The following is a 16,633-nucleotide window of genomic DNA, read 5'->3' on the forward strand; positions in this document are numbered from 1 at the left end:
TATGATTGTACCTACTCCTTGATAACATTACACACTGACTCCCTCTGTATGTGGGACTTTGTGCTAAGCTACTGTGGGGAAATAGGAATGAGGTGAGGAAGGAGAAACATGGAAAGGAGAGGCAGCCTGTGATGGAAAATAATGGAAAAATTCTGAATTTGGAGATGGATCTGGGTTCAAATCCCGGCTTTGTACTTTACTTACTATACACCATTAATCAAATCACATACTTTCTCTTTGCCTCAGTTTCTCCATCTGTACAAGGAAGACATTAATCTAGATGATCTCAAAGGTCCCGTCCAACTCTAAATTGTATGGTCCTATAAGATGAATGGGAAAAAAGAAACCTGGTCCCTGCCCTGAGAGGGCTCACAATTTAGCAAAACAGACAGAGTATGGACATAAAGAAAACAACTTACAATTCCTATCTTTGTGACCCTAGTCAAGTCACTTCTCCTTTCTAGTCATTTTCCTCATCTGCGGGTCTCTAAGGTGTTTGCCAGTAACTATGACACTGTGCTCAGGGGCCAAAGAGGGTGAAGAGCCCAGGGGGTGGAGAGACACTGTGGATTGGGGGTAGTCAGAGAAGGCATCCTGGAGGGGAGGAGCTGAGGGTTAGGTCTGGGGGAATGAGAAGGCCTGAGACAAGCAGGGAGGAGCTGGAAGGAAATCCCAGGCTTGCCCTGTCACCAAAGTCCAGGCTGGAGGTCAGCCTTGTGGGAAGGGGGGGCACTAGGACAATGGGCTGGAAGAGGAGGGCCAATTGAGAAGACTGCCTCTGTACCCCTGCTCTGTGGCTTGGCTCCTCTGCTCTCCCCCTGACTCTCAGGCCCTGTTCCTTCCCACCTCCACAGGATCCTGAAATTCCTGGTAGCCAAGAGGAAGTTCAAGGAGACTCTCAGGCCCTATGATGTGAAGGATGTCATTGAACAGTACTCAGCGGGCCACCTCGACATGCTGGGCAGGATCAAGAGTCTGCAGGCCCGGTGGGTGCCTTGGGGAAGCCTCCTACTTGACCCCGATACTTGGCTTGCTGGAAGTCTCTCCCCATCCCCACCCTGGGGAGCCCCAGGCTCAGCTCCACTTCCACCTGTCCCACCTGAAACACCCAAAAAGCTGCCTCAGCATGACAGAGCGCTGAGCTTGGAGCCAGTCCAGATTGGAATTCAAGACACTTTTAGTTTGACCCTGGACAAGTTGTTTAACCTCTTTAGGCCTCAGTTTCCTCATCTATGAAAGGGGGGATGGTAATAGTTCCTACCTCACAGGATTGTAGCATAGCTCAAAGGATGGATGCAAAGGGCTTTCTAGACTTGAAGGAGCTATCGAAATGTAGTCTATTATTCTCAGCCTATGCCCACTCAACTCTGGCCCCACTCTCGTCTGTCCGAGCTCCAAGGTTAAGGCTATTCCTTCTGTTTCTTTTTTCTTTCTTTCTTTCTTTCTTTCTTTCTTTCTTTCTTTCTTTCTTTCTTTCTTTCTTTCTTTCTTTCTTTCTTTCTTTCTTTCTTTCTTTCTTTCTTTCTTTTTGTGAGGCAATTGGGGTTAAGTGACTTGCCCAGGGTCACACAGCTAGTAAGAGTCAAGTGTCTGAGGCCGGATTTGAGCTCAGGTACTAGGCTCCAGGGCCGGTGCACTAATCCACTGCGCTACCTAGCTGCCCCTATTCCTTCTGTTTCACACCGGGGGCTTCCCCGGTGCGGGGCTGGGTTTGTCCCTCAGATCCTGCTGTTGGCGCTTAGGAGAAGAGATGCTCAGGACACGGGGAGTCTCTGGGAAGGGCGTCTCCAGGGGCGCCTCGTTCTTCTCCCCTCTTCCTCTCGCCCCCTTAACGGGCTTCTTTTCTTTCTCTTCATCCGGTAGTGTGGACCAGATCGTGGGCCGGGGGAGTGGGGATCGTGGGGACCGAAAGTCCCGGGAAAAGGTAGAAAAGGCTCCCTCGGATTCCGGAGAAGCCGGGGACGAGATCAGCATGTTGGGCCGAGTGGTCAAGGTGGAGAAGCAGGTGAGGAGGGAGAGGGCACGTCTGGGTCGCGGTGGGGACCAATCTGAGTCTTGGGGAGAGGGGACTGACTGGTGGAGGATCTACCCACCACTGATCCTCCGCTAAACCTCACCTGCAGTCATTTCCCGCTCCTGGTCCGGGCCCTGGCTAAGCCCCGCCCTCAGCTAAATCCCACCCAACGAAGCCCCGCCCTCAGACAAGCCCCGCCTCCAACCAGGTTCCATCCCAGTGGGCCTTACCCTCCCAGGCCCTCCTCACTCTGCTAAAGCGCTCTCCCCTCCCCCCGCCAACCCCCAGCTAAATTCCAACCAATGGAGTCCCAGCCCTGTTAGCCCCCCCCCCCCCTCCAGTCAGGCTCCATTCCCAGGTGAGCCCCGGCTCCCGCTGAGCCCTTCCCCCGTCAGGTGCAGTCCATCGAGCACAAGCTGGACCTGCTGCTGGGTTTCTACTCCCGGTGCCTGCGGGCGGGAGCAGCTTCATCGGCCAGCCTGGGCACGGTGCAGGTGCCCCTCTTTGACCCGGACATCACGTCGGACTACCACAGCCCCGCAGACGCCGAGGACATCTCTGTGTCGGCGCAGACACTCAGCATCTCTCGATCGGCCAGCGCCAATATGGACTGAGGGAGGCTCCCCACTCTCCCAGGGACCTGACCTGGACTGGCCACCCAGCCTGGCACGGGCCCAGCAGGCCCCCAGGCCTCGCCTGCCTGCCCTCCTGCCATCCGCTCTTACTTGAACGGGCACAACTGAGCTGCCAGGAAGGAGGAGGCACCCACAGCAGGCATCTTGTGGGGACCCAAGTGCCCCAGGCTGGGCAACCTCCCTCAGCCCTGTCCCCATTTCCAGATGCTGGGCCCATCTCTGGTCATGTAGCCAGGCAGACAGGCCCTGTCAGCTTTGCCAAGGGGTCCCCTGAGACTATATAGGGCAGTCCCAGGACTTGTGAATCTAGTGCCCGCTGGGGGGAATGGGGGGTGAGCCCTTCCCCTCCCAACAGCCATGTGGCACCATGGGCTCCCCAGACACCTTGGTCCCAAAGCAGGGACCACTCTAAAAGCTATGCAAGACTGGTTCTCTCTCATACCCCTCCCTGGAGAGGTGTTCTCTTGGGGAAGGCCCTTAGCACTGTCAGGAATGCTGACACCCTCCCTTCCCTACTCCCCTGGGGTCCTCTGCAGGCCCCGCCTCAAAGCACAGTGATCCTGCCCAATGGGTGGGCACCATATATGCAAATCACATTAAATATGCAACTCTTCAGGCTGGCCAGAGCTCCCTGGGAGCCTTGAACCACTCCCAGTCCAAGCTGCCCTCATACAGCCTCACTAGGCTCAGTCCAGCCCTATGGGGCTGGGCCCTTGGGTACTGCTAGCAGGGCTAGTGCCTCTCCTTCCCCACCGGGGCACAAGAATGGGTGGGGTCCTCACGGGCTGAGCCCCAGCCTTTCATTTCTCTTCCAGGACCCTCTTCAGGGGTAGTCAGCTCCCCACTTGTCAGGGGAAGGGCAGCTCCCTCCCAAAACAAAAACAAAAACACACACATTGACTCCCCACTCAGTTTCTTCCAGGATCTCTGACCTTGGACAACTTTGAAACTGTGGGGTGTTTGCTGTCCCAGGAAGCGACCTCAATGAGCCCTGTAGGGGGCTGGGGAGGGTGCAGACTCTGAACGGTACCTACCTGATGATCTCCCCTATACCCAGTCCCCAGTTTGGTAGGTTCGAAGGAGAAGAGCCGCTTCCTTCCCAACCAGGATACTATTTTCTTAAGGAACTGTCACTGCTAGTGTCCCTTGTACACTTAGCCCCAGAGTAAAGAGGGGCAGCTTGGCCCAAGGACCCCAGGGAGAGGGTGGGCAGCATGGAGGGAGAAGCCTCAGGCCCCGCCCAGAGAACAGCTCACAGCACAAAGCACACACACTCCCACTTCGAATGCGAGAAAGCTGCTCCTAACCCCCTCCATTGCTAGGGTCCACCCTCCAGCTATCGCCGCCTCTCTGGCATTGCGCATCTCTGACCCTGGAGTCTTCTTGGAAACATAACTTCATAGATTCCCCCCCTACACACACACACACACACACACACACACAGACACCCCCTACAAGGTGCAGGGGAGGGAGACAGGGTCCCCCTACCTCTCCTAGAAGGGCAGTGCCTGGTGCCTGCCCTATGCCAGGGAAGGACTTTGCATCTCACACCCAGGGGCCCTGCATGTACCCCTTCTTGGGATGGGGGAGCATAGCTCCTCTCCCCTGCTGCACTCCCTGCTCCCCTGCCCCGCATGCCCTCTGCATGTGTTGCTGACCTTTGCACCAAGAGCCTGCCCACCTCTGGCCCCTCCATGCCCTCCTCTGCACTGACCCCCAGAGATGGAGCTGGGGCTGAGACCCTCTGACCAAATGAGAGCCCAGAGTAGTCCCCTCCCCCTCCCCATCTCCCACCGCGATCGAGGTTCTCCCACCAACCTGGTTCTCGGACATGCAAGTACCTCACTTTGTTAACTTCATTAACTTATTGGTTTCATTAAAGTTTTCAGTAGAAGGTGGTTGGCCTTGGTCGTGTTAATTGGTTGGGGACCAGGGATGGTGGTCTTGCACCCAGGCTCCTTGGGGTAGCAGGGAAGGACTGGGGGATGTTTAACTTGAAGGCTGGAGGTGGCGGGGACATAGCCTCAAAGTTTCTTCCTCTTTTTCTTCTTCTTTTTTTTTTGGCTGGGGCAATGAGGGTTAAGTGACTTGCCCAGGGTCACACAGCTAGTAAGAGTCAAATGTCTGAGGCTGGATTTGAACTCAGGTCCTCCTGAATCCAGGGCCAGTTCTTTATCCACTGTGCCACCTAGCTGCCCACCCAATGTTTCCTAGAGCTGGAAGAGACCTAGGGATCATCTAACTCTTTCTCATTTTACAGATGAGGAAATTGAGGCCCAGGACATTTGCTCTGCAAAGTTTATGCACTGAGTGGGAAATCTAGGATGAGGAAAATAGATGGGGGGGGGGCGGGGGGAAGGTCACGTGACTGGCTGAGGCAGGATTCAGGACCCTGACCTTCCACCTTCTGAGCTTAAATCTCTCTCTCTCTCTCTCTCTCTCTCTCTCTCTCTCTCTCTCTCTCTCTCTCTCTCTCTCTCTCTCTCTCTCTCTCGTGTGTGTGAGGCAGTTAGGGTTAAGTGACTTGCCCAGGGTCACACAGCTAGTAAGTGTCAAGTGCCTGAGGCCAGATTTGGACTCAGCTACTCCTGACTCCAGGGCCGGTGCTCTATCCACTGCACCACCTAGCTGCCCCTGAGCTTAAATCTCACATCCTTTCCTTTACATTCTGCATCTTCTTACACGTGTTCTGTACTCAAATCTCCAAAGGGCTGGCATGCTCAAGAGGGATTAGACTTCTGTTTGGCCCAAAGGACAAAACTAGACCTAACGCTGGGGGAAGCTGATTTTTCTATTTGATGGCATTAGATGCTGTGTGACTTTGAACAGTCAGTCTCCCTCTCTGGTCCTCAGTTTTCTGAAGTTGGACCAGAAGGATCTCAGTTCCTTCCCAGCTCTACCACTCAGAAAACACTTATTAAGTGACTGCTTACTATACCCACTAGCTTCAGGACACAGGGTGCTAGGGACAGAAAAGTGAACAAAGAAAACCTTCCCTTTTAAAAAGAAACTTATGAGGATCATCCTCCTCATCCCAAATAGGGACAGGGGGTGGCATGTGCTTGTTGTTATTCAGTAATTTTTCAGTCGTCTAACTCTTTGCGACTCCATTTGGGATTTTCTCGACAGAGATACTCGAGTGGTTTGCCATGTCCTTCTCCAGTTCATTTGACAGTTGAGGAAACTGAGGGTGAAATGACTTGCCCAGGGTCACACATCTCGTAAGTGTCTGAGGCCAGATTTGAACTCAGGAAGATGAATCTTCCTGACACCAGGTCTGGTACTCTATCCACTTTACCATCAAGGAGCATCTCTCTCATCCTAAATAGGATCCAGGGGGCATGGTATGTGCTCTCATTAGTAAAATCCCAGATAGACATGATAGGGACAAAGGAGAGATCCAGGCCAGGTGCTCTAGGAAAATCGGAGGAGGGAGAAAACTCATTCATCTCAGGGGAGGAATCTGGGAAGGCTTCTTGGAGGAGGTGGCACCCAAGATGTACCTTGAACAAAGAGAAGGAAAGAATGCTGAAAGGCAATGATGGATAAGGCTGGAGTGTGTTACAGAAGCTTGTTCAGGATATGTGTTCAAAAGTACAGGCAGGAGATGGAATGTCAAACTCGGAATAATCTGATTGTGATAGACCTGGAATATAGAGTTTGTGATGGGGAATATTGGGAAATCAAGGCTGAAGAGACTACGTTTTATCCCATAGCAAAGGTGAGCTTTTGGTCCCCTCCCAGCTCCTTCATTCTATACTCTAAGGGCCCTCCCAGCTCTGACATCCTGTGTTCTAAGACCTCTCCCAGTTCTGACATTCTGTGTTCTAAAGGCCCTCCCAGCTCTGACATCCGGTGTTCTAACGTTCCTTCCAACCTTGATGTTCTTTGAGCCTAAGGAAACCTAGGAGACCCCACCTAGCCTCTCTTGAACATAGCCTCTGTCTCTGTCTGTTTCTCTTTGTCCCTTTTAATCACTCACATCAGGACTATGATGATAAATGTTTGACAACCAGCTCTCAGAAAAGTGTACACGTTACACACTTTTCAGCTCGATCTGCGTCATTAACATTTTTTCCATCGCTTTCTTAAGTCAACAAACCACTAAATCCAGCCCTGGTTTGTGTCACTTTCTGCTCTCCATGGTGCAAATGCTCCTGTTGAAGATGTAGTGAACAAGTTTTTGCAGACTCCCACCCTCTCCTGACTCACATGCAGTATATAGTAGGTGATCATAAAATAACCGTGGAGTGAGAATGAGCCTCAGGCTGAGGCTCAAGGGCTTGTGTTCTGATCTGAGCTCTGCGTCCAGTGACCTGCAGCGCCCATCTGTTAACCTGGCCAGCACAGCCCCGTGGCAGCCACAGTGGTACTGATGAACTGCCCAGGTACAACCCAAGAGGAGCCTGCCCTGGGCCTGAGATGATGCCCCGTCCTGTCGTCCTGAGGGGTCCTCCCACTGCAAACTGTCCTGCTGTTGGCCATCCAGAGCCCCAGGGACTTCTTCCCTCACCCGCTGCTGGTGGAACCCTGGAAACGCCTTGGTGCTCATCCAGTTGTGGGCCCTGGGCTTCCTGCCTCTTGGGCTTCCAGCACCTCTTACCATGTGCATCCCCATCCAAGGACCCCCCTCCTGCCTCCAGCTCCACATTAATATGCTCCAGCTTCTGGCTGTCCTGCTCAGGTACCTGCCCAGCCCTACTCACCCTAGCCCTATGCTGGGTTGCTGGGTCTCAGGAGGCATCAGGGACACTGGCTTTGCAGGAGGTCGATGCTTAACTTCACAGCCCTCAAGTCTTCTGACAGTCCTTCCTGATGTTCTTTGTGGAGGTATTTATGTTTGAGATGAATGAGGGAATTCCAGAGACTATGTTTAGTCTGGGAAGGGAGGAAGGGAGGGGAGAGGAGAGGAGAGGAGAGGAGAGAGGAGGAGAGGGGAGGGAAGGAGACAAGAAGGAAGGAGAAAGGAGGGGAGAGGAGAGGAGGGGAGGGGAGAAGAAAGGAGAGAATATGTAGAGGAGGGGAGAGGGGAGAGGAGGGAAGGAGAGGAAACAAGAAGGAAGGAGAAAGGAGGAGAGGGGAGGGGAAGAGAGGGGAGAGAAGGAGAGGAGAGAAGAAGAGAGGAGAAAAGACTTAGAGGTGTTCTCAACTCCAAGGCTGTCCCCTACCCCCTACACCATGCTGTGGCTCAGAAATGGAGGTTACTATTATGGAACGTTTATCACCTGTACCTGTAGGGGTGAGGTGGGAGAAGGGGTGACCTGGAGTGGGCTGGCTTTGATGTCATGAAATTCCGCTTGGTCCCAAAGAGCAGAATAGGTGCAAATGGGTAGCCCCCGCCCCCACCCCAGACGTTGGACTAATCCCAAAATGTTCCGGGCTGCACCAAGTGCCATGGTTCCTCCTTGTCTCATTCGGGCTCTTCAGGCAGGCACTAAATGACCACTTGTCAAATACTGTAGGTTGTAGTGGAGATTCTTGGGCAGGTATGGAGTAGACGAGATGGCTCAGGCCTTTTTTTTTTTTTTCCTCGAGGCAATGAGGGTTAAGTGACTTGCCCAGGGTCACACAGCTAGTAAGTGTTAAGTGTCTGAGGCTGGATTTGAACTCAGGTCCTCCTGAATCCAGGGCTGGTGCTTTATCCATTGTGCCACCTAGTTGCCCCAGCTCAGGTCTTTTTTAACTCTCAGATTCTATGATTCTGTTAGAAGAGAGATTTAAACCTAGACTTTTTTTTCTCTTAGCCTAGCTTACTACCTATCCACTACTCCTCACAGCTCCTGGAAGTGCAGCTGGTTCACATTCTATAGTAAGAAGTTCCATTTCTTTGAGGCAGTTGGGGTAGTGGATCAAGGGTCAGTTTGGAGTCGGGAGGACCTCAGAAGGAGAGAAGTCTTTTTTTTGGGGGGGGGGCAATGAGGGTTAAATGACTTTCCCAGGGTCACACAGCTAGTGTCAAGTGTCTAAGACAGAATTTGAACTCAGGCCCTCCTGAATCCAGGGTCAGTGCTTTAAACTCTGCACCACTTAGCTGCCCCCAGGAGGGAAGTCTTTTGACGCATAATGGCTTAGTGACATTGGGCGTGTTGATCCACCTCTCAGTGCCCCAGGCAACTCTAGGTCTGCAAATTAGAAATAAATTGCTCATTTCCATCAGTAATGGAAGTTTCCTTACTCCAGTGAAATCATGGTCAGGACCAAACACCCTTCCTCCAAACCACCCTCCTATGACCATATGACAATTTTTTTTGTTTTTTGTTTTTTTAGTGAGGCAATTGGGGTTAAGTGATTTGCCCAGGGTCACACAGCTAGTAAGTGTTAAGTATCTGAGGCCGGATTTGAACTCAGGTACTCCTGACTCCAGGGCTGGTGCTCTATCCACTGTGCCACCTAGCTGCCCCCATATGACAATGTTTTAAAAAAAATTTTAATAAGAATTTTTATTTAAAGTTTTGAGTTCCAAATTCTATCCCTCTTTCCCTCCTTCCCCTACCCCTTCCCTGAGGCAGTAAGCAATATAGAGATTATATATATGTATATTATATATATAGATTAGACATGTGCAATTACGTAAAACATTACCATATTAGTCATTTTGTATAAGAAAACTTGAATAAAAGAAAAAAATGAAAGTAAAAAAAAATTGCTGAGAACAGTTGTCATTCACAGTTCTTCAAATAATAATGCTGTCACCATGCACAATGTTCTCCTGGTTCTGCTCACTTCACTATACATCAGTTCATATAAGTCCTTCCAGGCCTTTCTGAAATCACCCTGCTTGTCATTTTTTTTTAATTTAAAAAAATTATTTATTTTTATTTATTTTATTTTTTTCTGCTTGTCATTTCTTATAGCACAATAATATTCCATCACCATCCTATACCACAGTTTGTTTAGTCATTCCCCAATTGATGGGCATTCCTTTGATCTCCAATTCTTAGCTACCACCAAAAGAGCTGCTATAAATATTTTTTGTACAAATAGGTCCATATGACAATGTTTAAAAGGAATTTTCCTCATATTTATAGCAGCTCTTGTTGTGATAGCAAAGAATTGGAAACTGAGGGAGTACTATTGTAGTGTAAGAAATCATAAAAGGGATGGCTTTGGAGAAAGCTGGGAAGACTCCTATGAATTAATGCAAAGCAGAATGAGTAGAACCAGAAGAACAATTTATAACACAATAAAGGGGCAGCTAGGTTGTGAAGTGGATAGAGCACTGGCCCTGGAGTCAGGAGGACCTGAGTTCAAATCCGGCCTCTGACACTTGACACTTACTAGCTGTGTGACCCTGGGCAAGTCACTTAACCCCAAATGCCTCACTAAAAACCAAAACAAAACAAAACAAAATAACACAATAATAGCAGTATTGTTTTAAGAAATCAGCTTTGAAAGAATAGCAATTGATCAACACAATGATCAATTATAATTCCAAAGGAGTCATGATGAAACATGCTCTTCAACTCCAGATAGGGAGCAGATGGAAGCATGTTTTGTTTTGTTTCTTCCTTCATTTCTTTTTTCTCCTTTCCCTTACTTTCCTCTCTCCTTCTCTCTCTCTCTCTCTCTCTCTCTCTCTCTCTCTCTCTCTCTCATACACACACACACACACATACACACACACGCACACACATGCACACTCACTCTCTCACACACATGACTAATTTGTTTTGCGGGACTATACATATTTGTAATGAGTTTTTGGTTTTTGGTTTTGGGGGTGGTTTTTTTTTTTCTTTTCAATGAGTAGCGGAAGGGGAAGTTGGAGGAAGAAAATTTGGAACTAAAAATAAAATAAAATTGATTTTTTAAAAAAGCCCTTTACAACATGTTTTCCACCTACCTTTCCAGCATTATATACTATTCCCTTCATGTACTCTGGTCTTCTTGCTGTTTCTCGCACATAGACTCCTATCTCCCCTCTCTGGGCCTTTGTCTAGGCTGTGCCATATACCTGGAAGGCATCTCTTCTTACTTCCACTACATAGAAATTACTGTCTCTTAGAAATCACTAGTTTTCTTCGAAGCTCAGTTGAAATTCCATCTCCTACAGAAGGTCTCACTTGTATTTATTTTTGTATATATTTTGCTTTTATTTATAAATTTACATGTAGTGGTCCCTTATTAGAAGGTAAGTGGGGCAGCTAGGTGGCACAGTGGATGGAGCACTGGTCCTGGAGCCAGGAGTTCAAACCTGGCCTCAGACACTTGACACTTACTAGCTGTGTGACCCTGGGCAAGTCACTTAACCCTAATTGCCTCACAAAAAACCCAAAAGCAAACAAACAAAAAAAGAAGGTAAGCTGCTTGAGTAAAGGAACTGGTGTATTGTTTTTTTTTTTTTTACCCCAGAACAGCACTTAACATTAGTAACCACCTCAGCTTACTAACTGATAAAAGAGGTATAATTTACAAGTATTTATTAAGCATTCGCTGTGTGTCAGACACTGAGTTAGGCACTGAGAAATACAAACACAAAAGTGAGACAGTTCCTGTCCTCAGGAAGCTTACACTCTAATAAGGAGGGAACACCATTTGGCCACAAGCTCTTTAAGAGCCAGAGTTGTCTTTTGCCTTTCTTTGTATACTTTTTTTTTAAGTGAGGCAATTGGGGTTAAGTGACTTGCCCAGGGTCACACAGCTAGTAAGTGTTAAGTATCTGAGGCTGGATTTGAACTCAGGTACTCCTGACTCCAGGGCTGGTGCTCTATCCACTGAGCCACCTAGCTGCCCCCTTTCTTTGTATACTTAACACTTAATACGGTGCCTGGTGAATACTAGGCACATGATAAATGTTAGTTGACTGACTGAGGGACAACACATATATGGTAAGTCATGGCCGGGATAGGGAACAGCTGTGAAGTTATAGGAATGGGTGAATTGATACTCCCTTCCCTCCCTCCCTCCTAGTCCTCTTCCTCTCTCCCCCTCCCCTCCCTTCTCTCCCCCTCTCCCCTCCTGTCCCCTCCCCTCTCCTATTGTTGACTTTTGGAGGGGGGCAGGGCAATGAGGGTTAAGTGACTTGCCCAGGGTCACACAGCTAGTAAATGTCAAGTGTCTGAGGTTGGATTTGAATTCAGGTCCTCCTGAATCCAGGGCCAGTGCTTTATCCACTGCGCCACCTAGAGGATTTTCATTTACTTATTGCTGACTTTCATTTGATTACTGTGTCTAGAACAAGAGGCAGGAAGGAGGTGGGGGAAGATATATGCTGGCACTTCTTACCGCAGAAGAGGATGGGGTGACAAGACCACGGCCTGATGGTCTGCTCTGGGGCCTGGAGCCAGCTAGACTTTGCTGAGTTATAATCACACTCCTCCCCCCCGGTTTATTTTTTTTTGGTTTTGGGGGTTTTTTTTGCCTTGACAGCTCCTCACCACCATGATGTAGTTTAATACAAACTGTTACTTATAGCTTTAAAGTTTGCAAGGTATATTTCATATATTATTTCATTTGAACGTTATAACTGGCATGTGAGATGTTATTACCTCAGTTATTATCTCCATTGTAGATAAATAAAGCATTTATGTGAAGTGCTTATTATGTGCCACTTATTATGTTAAGTGCAAAGAATAGCAACCAAGATGGTCCCTATTACTATTCAAAGACAATATCTAAAATGAGGGGGGAGGAGGGGGAGGGGAAAGAGTAGCATATAAGGGTCAAGGCTGTTTAGTTTAGAAACCCCTTTGCAGACCTTACAGCTCGATGGAAGTGTGTACTATTCCTCCAGAGTCAGAGGCTCTCACACCCAGCTTTCATATCAAATCCAATGTTCTTTTCACATGGCCTCCCTTACTTTAAAAAAAAAGTGCCTTTGCTCCTTCCCCATCTTTACAATGAAGGGGTGAGACTGGCACTAGGTGGTCTCTAAAGATCCTCTTGCTGTGTCCAGTGTGTGTGCTTTGGGGGGATGGGGGGCAGGTTTCGACAGGGAACCTGGTCTCCAAGGTTGTGCCAGATGTCTCATTTGTATTCAACGCTGGAGGGCAGCAGAGACCAGCCCTTGGAACCATAGCTTCAGGCCTGTGGTCATCTGGGGGCGCTGTGTGCTCATCACTGCCTAGCTGAGGAGAGGGGTTGGCTAGCTCCCGTTACAGAACAGAGATCCTGTCAGGAGGTGGCCTGGGTACCTTGCACTCAGTGGCCGGCCCAGGCTGAGGCTGAGCGGCCATCCCCCAGTCCTCTTGCTGGGTCTAGCCTCCCCCTGTGGTTGTCCAGCTCTGGGCATCTGTTCCTGTTGGAGGGAGGAGAGTCACTGATGATGGTCATCAGGTGGACCGTGGGCAGAGGCAGGGAGAGAGGCCCAGAACAGGGCCCAGAATGCCGATGCTTGCTTCCATGCATTCTATTTTTTAAACCCAAGTTCACATACCCCAGGTTAGGAATCCCTGATCTAGTCCAACCACTTTATTTTATAGAAGGGGAAACTGAGGCCTGGATTTGTTCAAGGTCACACAACCAATCAATGGTAGAGTCAGGATTCAAACCCAGATCCTCAGATTCCAGATCCAGCATTTTTTTCTTGAACCAAGATTTCCTTCCCACCCCTAGAGTATGGGGTAGGGTCGGGGGGTGGGGGGTGGGGTTAGAGGCACAGCCACAAGCAGAAGGCATCCTAGCTTCTAGAACCAAGGCAGATGAGCTGGGGTGGGGCGAGGGGGGGGCGGGGGGGGGCGGCAGAAAGAGATGGATCCCAGGCACTGTTGCTTGGATACCTTCTCCTTCCCCTTCCCCCACCTAATCCCCAGAAGGGAGTCTCAGTTGGTCCAGCTCTGGTCTCCCACCCAGGGCCTGGGCACAAAGGGGCCTTTGTCTCCTCAAGGGTCCCCTCTGGGCTTAGGAAGAGAATGGTCCATTCTGATGTCTTGGAGCAGCTGTGCCCTGGGTGAAGGGAGAGGATGGAGATTTCCTGGCTGAGCCCATGTACAGGCTATAGTGAGGCCACTGGCAGCACCCTGTGGCTGAAAGTCAGGAAAACTCAGTCACTGACTTTCTAGGTGACCTTGGGTGAGTCACTTCCCCTTCTCCAGCCCTCAGTTTCACTCTGTAAGACAGACAAGATGTGTCCTGCCACAACCTGCCACTCAGGAATGAGCGAATGGGCAAGGAAGAGCTTTGAGAAGGAGAAGGCTTCATTACAGTGGAAGATGGGAAGGGTGGTCCTAACTACAGCAACTCCCATGTCAAGTCAAGTCAAGTCTCCAAGCATTAACACAGGCACTTACAGCACTTTAAAGTTGACAAAGCACTATCCTCATAGGAGCTCTGTAAGAGAGGAGAGCGTGTTTGAAAGTCAAGGACATGGTGGCCCAGAGAGGGAACCAGCTTGATCATGCAGTGAGTTGGTGGCAGAATCAGGCCATGTTGTGGAAAGAGCAATGCACTGAAAAGCAGAAGACCCAGGCTCAAGTCCCAACATGGAGCTTGACTTAAAGAGCTGATATAGATCAGTGGACCAGTGGACCAGTGGTCTGGATCCCTGTTTGGCACATATTGACTTAGAAAAACCACACATTAACATTATCTCTGTCCTATCGAATTTTTATTTATTTTGTTAAATATTTATACAGGTCAGTGGAACAGTGGATAGAGCCCTGGGCCTGGAGCTAGGAAGAAGACCTGAGTTCAAATCTAACCTCAGACAGTTACTAATAACTGTGTGACTCTGGGAAAGTCATTTAACCTGTGTTTGCCTCAGTTTCCTCACCTGTAAAATAAGGATAATAATAGCACTTAACCTTTCAGGGTGGTTGTAAAGATCGAATGAGATAACGACTATAAAGTGTTTAGTGCTTAGTAAGGGCTGTATTAAAATGTTAACTGTTCTTTCCTGGTTACATTTTTTTTTTTTTTTTGGCTGGGGCAATGAGGATTAAGTGACTTGCCCAGAGTCACACAGCTAGTAAGTGTCAAGTGTCTGAGGCTGGATTTGAACTCAGGTCCTCCTGAATCCAGGGCCAGCGCTTTATCCACTGCGCCACCTCCCAGTTACATTTTAATCTTATTTGGGCATCACTTGGGAGAATTGTAGGATGGCAACCCTGTGTCTCTAAGGTTCCTATGATCCCAAACTCTTCATCTGGTGTCAGCGTTGGACTCAGAAAATATGATTTCTAAGGTGCCATTAACCTCCACTTCCTCAAAGAATGGTCCCTTCTTTGGGGTGGCTTTGATCTCTTCCATGCTAGTGACTCCTTCCCATCTGCCTGTCAACATGCTCAGGTCTCTCTAATCCTAAGAAGAATCTTCATGTGACCGTTCTGCACCATCTCAAAGTCTCACAGCCCTAGAATTGGAAGGAACCTGGGAGGCCATCTAATCTAATCCCTCATTTTATAGACAAGGAAACTGAGTCCTCAGGAGGTCCCGTAACTGGGCCAAGATCACATAGGTGTAAGCATGATGTGAGATTTGAACCTGGGTCCTCTGATTTCCCTCCGTGTCCTTTCCACTGTACTACACCATTTCCTTCACTGATAAACCTCCTGAAAAAGTGTTCTATCCTTGTTACCTGTTTCTTTACTTGCCCCCACTCCCCACCCAACCTGTCTCCTGTCTCCTCTGCTCCTGATTGATTGCCAGGTCCAGTTGCCCTTTCTCAGGCCTCAGGCTCCTAGACCTCTTCACCCTGAGACTCTCACTAACTCCTCCCTCCCATTCTTCTGTTGGCTCGGAGATGCCACACTCTTTCCGTTCTCTTCCTCACTCCCACTGATCATTCTCTTCTTTTGCCCTCAGCCCTCAACCTGTTCTGTCCTTTCTCCCACCACGTCCAAATCTGAATCTCCATCTGCCTACGGGGCATCTCTGCCCAGATGACCCACGAGAGTCCCAAACTCTACATATCCCACACTGAGCTAATTATCTTTACCCCTAAAACTGCCCCTCCTTTTAATGTCACCAATTCACATAGTCTCCCAAGTTCATCACCTTTCCTCTCCACCACATCTTATATTCAGTTGATTATCATTTTACTCCATAGGATCATAGATTTATATTTGAAAGCAAGGGGTGTGCTGGTGTCAGCTTGGACTGGCCTGTGAGAGCTGTTTGTCACATTTTCAGAGTATTAATACCTCCTTCGGTTTAGGTGATGAAGTGGATAGAACACCAGGCCTGGTGTCATCTTCCTGAGTTCAAATCAGACACTTCTTAGTGGTGTGACCCTGGGCAAGTCACTTCACCCTGTTTGCCTCAGTTTTTTCATCTGCAAAATGAGCTGGAGAAGGAAATGGCAAATCACCCCAGGATCTCTGCCAAGAAAACCCCAAAGGGGTCACAAAGAATCAGACATGACTAAAACCATTGAATGATAACAACAACTGTATATCTCAGAAGTTAGAAAATTATACAAATCAACTTTTGAGTTGTGTTTATTGTCTAGACTTAAGAAAGTGATGGATAAAATGGCTTAAACTTAAAAGGATATTGTGTGTACATTTCCTCTCCAGAGATCTGGTTGTTAAACATCTACCGGGTCATGCCTGACTGGAAGAGATCTTAGAGAGCATCAAGTTCACTCTCTCATATTACAGATAAGAAAACTGAAACTCAGGTTGAGTGACTTGCTTAGGGTCACAGAGCTAGTAAGTATTTAAGGTATAGTTTGAACTCAGGTCTCTCCTGACTCCCAGTCTAGAACTTGTTAGCTCACTGCGTCATTTCTCACCTCAGTTTTCTCTGGTCCCAGATCCACTACCCTAGTTCAGGTCCTCATTACCATTTGCCCAAAGAATTGCAATAACTTCTTTATAGGTCTTCTCACCTCTATCCACTCCCCCCTCTAAGCTGCTGCTATAATCTTTCTCAGATATAGATCTGATTATGTCTCTATTGTTGTTCAGTTGTGTCTGACTCATTGTGACCCTGTTTGGAGTTTTCTCAGCAGAGATACTGGAGTGCTTTGCCATTTCCTTCTCCAGCTCATTTTACAGATGAGGAAACTGAGACAAACAGGGTGAAGTGACTTTCCCAGGGTCAC

General features: G+C 48.7%; 1 protein-coding gene across 1 annotated transcript in view; it reads left to right on the forward strand.

Moving 5' to 3' along the window:
- The window catches only part of KCNQ4 (potassium voltage-gated channel subfamily Q member 4), a 72,061-nt gene extending 67,574 nt beyond the window's left edge, over nt 1-4,487 (forward strand). Inside the window, exons 12-14 of the mRNA XM_043998388.1 lie at nt 855-986; nt 1,864-2,005; nt 2,410-4,487. Coding sequence (XP_043854323.1) covers nt 855-986; nt 1,864-2,005; nt 2,410-2,628 — 493 coding nt within the window. The 3' untranslated portion in view covers nt 2,629-4,487. The remainder of the gene's footprint in view (nt 1-854; nt 987-1,863; nt 2,006-2,409) is intronic.
- Nucleotides 4,488-16,633: the final 12,146 nt, after the last annotated feature.

This window comes from Dromiciops gliroides, chromosome 3 (genome assembly GCF_019393635.1).
Source record: "Dromiciops gliroides isolate mDroGli1 chromosome 3, mDroGli1.pri, whole genome shotgun sequence".
Lineage (NCBI taxonomy): Eukaryota > Metazoa > Chordata > Mammalia > Microbiotheria > Microbiotheriidae > Dromiciops > Dromiciops gliroides.